General features: G+C 35.3%; 1 protein-coding gene across 1 annotated transcript; it reads right to left on the bottom strand.

Annotated features, from left to right (window-relative positions):
- Window positions 1–221: 221 nt before the first annotated feature.
- Window positions 222–6,390, bottom strand: LOC106476196 (alpha-catulin-like; the record flags this gene model as incomplete). Its single annotated transcript, XM_022380127.1, has 5 exons — window positions 222–368; window positions 1,068–1,151; window positions 3,787–3,909; window positions 5,412–5,489; window positions 6,202–6,390. Coding segments are annotated over 5 exons (621 nt in total), but the record flags the coding sequence as incomplete, so codon positions are not given.
- Between the last annotated feature and the right edge of the window lie 519 nt (window positions 6,391–6,909).

Raw genomic sequence — 6,909 nt, 5'->3', positions numbered from 1 at the left:
AATATTTGAGTTTTACAGTACGTAACACTTTGGCAGATGTTTGATACTAAGATATCCTAAACCACCAAAGCGCCCCCCTCACACACACACACACATACACACGTAACCCTAAAGCTCTGAGGATTACATTATTCCCGTCTCTTGGCTCCCAACAGCGTGAAGAAAGACACACGAGTTCGACGAGAGTCTCCTTTGGCCCTTCGAGGACCTAACCCTAATTGTCAGATGTTCGGATCAGAAGAACTTGTCCCTCCACCTCTAGGGGGCATACACCCAGTAGCATCTCCATATCCGCACTCGTCAGGGTCGCCTCGATAGGCCGAGGCACTTCCGGACCAACTGGAAGACCCTCTGAATTCCAGGTTAAACTGTAAAAGTAGAGGAACCATAAAATAGGACGGAGTAGGTTAGTGTTTACTCTAATCCTCACAATTACGCAAGTCCAAAACTCTTCTAAACAAAAAACCCTCCCTTAAGTTTCTTTTAAATATGGCAGCTTATATTTTAATACGACTTAAAATGACGTTTACAGACAGTGCAAGCGTTACTATAGATATAATTATTATACATTTAATTATCTGTATATTTCACATTCGTGCTTGTTGCTTGTAAAACTATAGATATCAGGCCTTTTATAGACACGACCTTTAAAATAACATGGTCTTAGAGTATTTGAAACCAGGTACGGTTTCTGATTCGTAAATATTTGCATTTCATCTGTGACGTAGTGGATATTTGTTTCTTATGTTTTAAAAGTATAAAACAATATCTATTGATTTAACATACGAGTTGTTAAAACAGAGTATTAATCACGTTAAAATTGATATTTCAGTTTGTTTATTTGGAAAAAGAGGATCAAAGTTTAGAAACATATACTGAACTGTACGTAGACAGCTTTACCTATAAAATCATTATATTAGATTAATGCCGAGGTATTAAATTATTATGAATAAAACGTTTGGATAAAGAAGTTAAGTTAGGCTTAAAATTACGAATTAACACGATATTCTTAGCATGTCCATTACGCTTTTTATCTTAAGCAATAAATTATTAAGATAATGTTTTACCTTTGATGCACATACAAGGCTTGTGGTAACTACTTTTGACACTACATTCATTAGGTTTTTTGTACCTTGAATCACGTTATCAACCTATGAAAAACAAAAACAAACAAACATAACGCAGACGGTAACACAAGGGATGTAGAGTTATACCTTAACATACTGTTCATTACTGCTAACCTTAACATACTTTTAGATTATTCTAACCCTAAAACAAACTGTGACATATTGCTAATTCTAAAACATTACAAGTTATTACTAACCTTAATGTATAACATCGTAATAACAAAAAATATTTTGTTTGCGAGAAACCAGAGCGCGTGATCATTCTTGCTGAACTGGTTGTGTCTGTTAGTTTGACACGGTATTTTATTCAGTTATTGTTTTTTTATTTAGTTCTTGAAAGTTAGATGTTTGAACAGCCATTGTAACATCTGATCCATAATCAATAGTCACTGTAACATCTGATTCAGGAACAATATTCACTGTAACATCTGATCCAGAAACTGACATTTATTATAAAATCTAATCCAGGAACCAACAACCATTGTAACATCTGATCCGAAACCAACAGCAATTTTAAGATCTCATCCAGGAACCAATATTCACTGTAACATCTGGTCCATAATCAGTAGCCACTGTAACATCTCGCCCAGGAACAATATTCACTGTAACATCTGATCCAGGAACCAACAGTCTCTGTAACATTTGATCCAAGAACCAACAGTCTCTGTAACACTTGATCCAAGAAACAACAGCCACTGTAGCATCTGATCCAGGAACCGACATTCATTATAAAATCTAATCCAGGAACCAACAGTCACTGTAACATTTGATCCAACAATCAACAGTCTCTGTAACATTTGATCCAGGAACCAACAGTCACTGTAACATTTGATCCAAGAACCAACAGTCCCTGTAACACTTGATCCAAGAAACAACAGCCACTGTAGCATCTGATCCAGGAACCGAAATTCATTATAAAATCTAATCCAGGAACCAACAGTCACTGTAACATTTGATCCAAGAATCAACAGTCTACTGTAACACTTGATCCAAGAAACAACAGCCACTGTAGCATCTGGTCCAGGAACCAACAGCCACTGTAACATTGGATCCAGGAAACGATAGCCACTGTAATGTCTGATCCAGGAACGATGCATTGGATAAGTAGGTATAAAAATGGTCTCTTTCTCGTCCAACACTGAAGACTCCCATCGTATTGATGAGAAATACGACGAATCACACTGCTTTGATCAGAACTTAAATTAAGTTTTATAGGCATTACACATTTATCAAATACAATAAATGTTTACAGCTTTCTTAAGCAGCACTGTCATAGATCTTTTCCGTGATTTGGGTAAAAGATCACCATCATCACCCAAGGTGAGAATATACAACATTTCTGAGTTAATACAGATCGAAGGAGCTCTAGAATCCTCTAGATACAAAACATATGCTATTTCTGAGTAAATACAGATTGAAGGAGCTCTAGAATCTTCTAGATACAAAACATATGCTATTTCTGAGTAAATACAGATCGAAGGAGCTCTAGAATCCTCTAGATACACAACATATGCTATTTCTGAGTAAATACAGATCGAAGGAGCTCTAGAATCTTCTATATACACAACATATGCTATTTCTGAGTTAATACAGATCAAAGGAGCTCTAGATACAAAAATAAGTTTTCGTACTTCAATTCTATTATGACGTCACAATATTTTGAAGTAGAAAGTTTTCACACTCAGACCTTGATCCTCCAAGGATAATGTGTGAAGAGTAATTGTGCGCAGAGGATGGACAAAGATCGCAACTCGATTCAAGGGTAAAGCACTTTATTGCTTTGGGTGAAGTGGTCGAACTAATTGTCAGAAATGCAACACCAGGAGTCGTATCCCTTCCAGTTGTCCTCGACACACATTAAAAAGTCCCTTTAAACTCAGTTACCAGCTCAAATATATAAAACAGCCAGGTGTCTTTTATCGTTTGATTTGCTTTGAATTTCGCGCAAAGCTGTAAAAGGACTACCTGCGCTAGGCATCCCTAATTTAGCAGTTATAGACTAGAGGGAAGGCAGCTAGTCAACACTACCCACCGCCAACTCTTGGGCTACTCTTTTACCAACGAATAGTGGGATTGGCCGTCACATTATAACACCCCCACGGCTGAGAATGTTCGGTGTGACGGAGATCCGAACCGTAACCATGCCAGGGCTAACTCCTATGGTGCTTGTATCTTTATGTTATTTGAATTTCATTGGAAATTTAGCAGTTCTTGCTTTTCATTTTAGTTTTAGAGATATATTTGTTTGTCGTTAAGCGCAAAGTTACACAATGGGCTGCCATTGAAACCCGATTTTTAGCGTTCTTTGCTCTCCGACTTACTGCTGAGCCACCTAGGGGGGCAACGATACACAATCGTCTATCTGCTCTCTATCCTCCGAATGGGGGGTGTCGAGTCTGGATTGTACGTCTGTTAAAGTTACCACTGACCTATCGGGAGATTGTAAACATAAAACATTGTCTGTAATTTCCTATTTTGACTAACTGTGTTAAAAATAAGAACGACTGTTCCGTCAGCCATTTTGTTAACCAAAATGTTTGGCTTCGCATCAAATATAGTATAAAATCAACACAAGTGACTAAACCTCACTAACACTGAATTAATTATTCTTATTATCAATACTTATTCAAAGTTGCTTGTGTTAGAGAGTATTTTGTACCTTGGTGAAGGTTGCTGCTTTACCCACTGTAGGGTTCCTAACTGTAAATTGCAGCTGTTGAACGTAGGTTGGGACCTTATCAAGGTTTTCCAGAAGTTCCTTTTTTTGAGCTCCACCTGGAACCTGAAATAATCAATAATTTTATAGAAGGTTTGTTTGTAGATTGTTTAGGTAAAGAAATAATGATCTAATGAATATTGTTACTGATAATGATAATTATATAATACACGTTTTGAACGACATTACTTGTTAAAGCAGTTCTACGTTAATTTACAAATATCAATGTTCTTAATTTTATGCTATAACAAAAATAACTAATAACAAATGTCTTAACTTCCCGTTCGTACCGAGAAAAGATTGAACACAAATCCTGTAGGGATGAAATACAAGTCTGATAAAGATATTCAAGATTGATTAAGAAATGGAGAAGAAACAATCACATAAAAATGATATTTGAACGGATAGAAAGAAACGACTTGATTTGGGACGGATTTCTTTTTAAGTTTGTGCTCTCCACATCTTGGATATAAAGACTTTAGTTATAAACACCGTGCTTCGCGGAGAAGTGGGCTCCACAAATCTCGAAAATTGCCAAACATGAGGGGGGAGATGGCGAGGCTCTGAGAAAAAAAAGCAAACAAACGGAACACTAAGTGTGTACACAAGGTAGGGGAGGGAGGTGGCGACACATTGTGGATAATACGTAACAATATGTTAACAACAGGGAACTGACGAGACATTGTTGAAGATACGTAACAATATGTTCACAACAGGGAGCTGACGAGACATTGTGGAAGACACGTAACAATATGTTCACAACAGGGAACTGACGAGACATTGTGGAAGATACGTAACAATATGTTCACAACAGGGAGTAGGAGAGGTTTGTGGAACATACGTAACAATATGTTCACAATGGAGAGAGGAAGAGGATGTAGATACACCCTAGTGTTGGGAAATAAAAGTAATATACGTGACGCAGCTGACTAATTATGATATTACTATTTCTTTGTATTACCATATAAACTGAATGTATTATCGCATTTGTTAAGCATAACCTTTTTTCTGTAAATATTTCAGACGTTAGTATCATAGAAAATGTTCTCAGAATAATGTATATGTCCACACACATAATAATGGCCATTATGATGCTGTGAAATACATGTTATTACATTTTAGAAAAGACTCGTTTAAATATGTTATGGGCCATTTTCGGTTCTTAATGACAGTTACCCTTCATACATTAAAAAAAAAAACTTTCTCTTTATTTCCGTTTACCAATCTGTTTTTGTTGGGTTTAGTTTGTTTTCTGATCATAACAGTTGTGATTATCAGCTATTCTGGTGAAACATATAATCTTTTTGTGTTCGGTCAAACTAAAGGTCAATACAAATAAAACCAGTTCAAGAGTTAGACCTTTAGTTTGACCTAGCTCTTGAACTGATCTTATTTGTATTGACCCTTAGTTTGACCTAGCTCTTGAACTGATTTTATTTGTATTGATCTTTAGTTTGACCTAGCTCTTGAACTGATTTTATTTGTATTGACCTTTAGTTTGACCTAGCTCTTGAACTGGTTTTATTTGTATTGACCCTTAGTTTGACCAGTACAAATAAAATGTTTACCTGATATGAAAATTGACGAACTTCTTTATACAGCCTGTTAGCTTCCTCGGCAAATAACTCCGCTTGGGTAAATAGATCCTGAAAATCACCACAGAAAAGTAATTAAATATACATATGTTCTGCTTATAAGCTGAGTAATACTTTAGTTATATAGCAATTGTAGGGATTAAAGGTTAACAGTTTGACATTTACTGTTGTTAACCGTTTGAAAGTCAAATGAAAAAAAATACAACTGATTACCTATCTGTTTCTTCTTTACAAAATTTATTTTAACTTGTGAGTTTATTTCGTATTGAAATCAATTGTTTGTTGCATCCAAATTTTCAAATAGATTAAAGTTTATTTTTTAGACAGCTAGATGCACCAGTAAAAACATTTATCTGCGATTTTCTCATTTGAATATATTTGAGAATTCAGAAAATACTAACAGAAAATTATTAATGTATTCTAGGAACACGTTTCCATTCGTTTCAATTAAGTTCTAAGATCGATACTACTTTCTATCGCTTCAAAAGGCAACTTGGTTTTGTTGAGACAAATCTTGCATAAACAAACGCATACGTAAAACAAAAAAAAATGAATTAATTTCCAAACAGTTTTGGCATTTGATGGATATTTACGAATTTTTTCAAACGGAAAGCTAGGCTACATCTTCTGCTTTTATAGTTTTATACTTTAAAAAACAACTTAGTATAGTGTGGTAACGAAACGAATGCTAGATATGATAAGACTGATGACTGGCTAACCCTAACATTGTCTCTCTCTGGCTGATTAAAGTAAACATGCTCACTTGAGTGGTTTTAAGATCCCCCTCTCCCCTCGTGAACTGGTAAACTAAGAAAGCCATTTGGGACATTCCCTGTGTTCGCCGGACAATATCGCTATCATTTTCTTCAGACAGGTACTTTTCGGTTTCTGCGTTCATTTCCGAAGTTAAGTTTTTCATCTCTAAGCCAGCCTTTTCAATCTTTTGCTTTTCCTGAGGGAATGAATAAATAACAAGTTAGACTCGTGCGTCGTCTATACGAAATGAATGTTAAGAAATTGAAAACATTTCTTCAGACAAAAAAAAGAGAGAGACGGAAGCGCCACTTAGTGGATCTCAAACAACTTGAGTTTAATTCAGTGTTACTTTCAATCATTTAATAGTAAAATGTGTTAAATATTTCTCTATCCGGCTCATTAATAACACTTAATAAAAGCTTATCTTTAAAAACATATTGGGAAAATAAACGTCAATATCTCAACCTTAACATGAAACTTTAGTATGTGTGTTAATGTACGACAACGTGTTTTATGTGTGTGTTAATATAATGTGTTTAGTGTGTGTGTTAATGTACGACAACGTGTTTTATGTGTGTGTTAATATAATGTGTTTAGTATGTGTGTTAATGTATGACAACGTGTTTTATGTGTGTGTTAATATAATGTGTTTAGTATGTGTGTTAATGTATGACAACGTGTTTCATGTGTGTTAATATAATGGTTTAGTGTGTGT

Source organism: Limulus polyphemus, unplaced genomic scaffold (genome assembly GCF_000517525.1).
Source record: "Limulus polyphemus unplaced genomic scaffold, Limulus_polyphemus-2.1.2 Scaffold10031, whole genome shotgun sequence".
NCBI lineage: Eukaryota > Metazoa > Arthropoda > Merostomata > Xiphosura > Limulidae > Limulus > Limulus polyphemus.
Note: the sequence above shows the minus strand (reverse complement) of the source record. Positions and strands in the feature narration are given on the sequence as shown.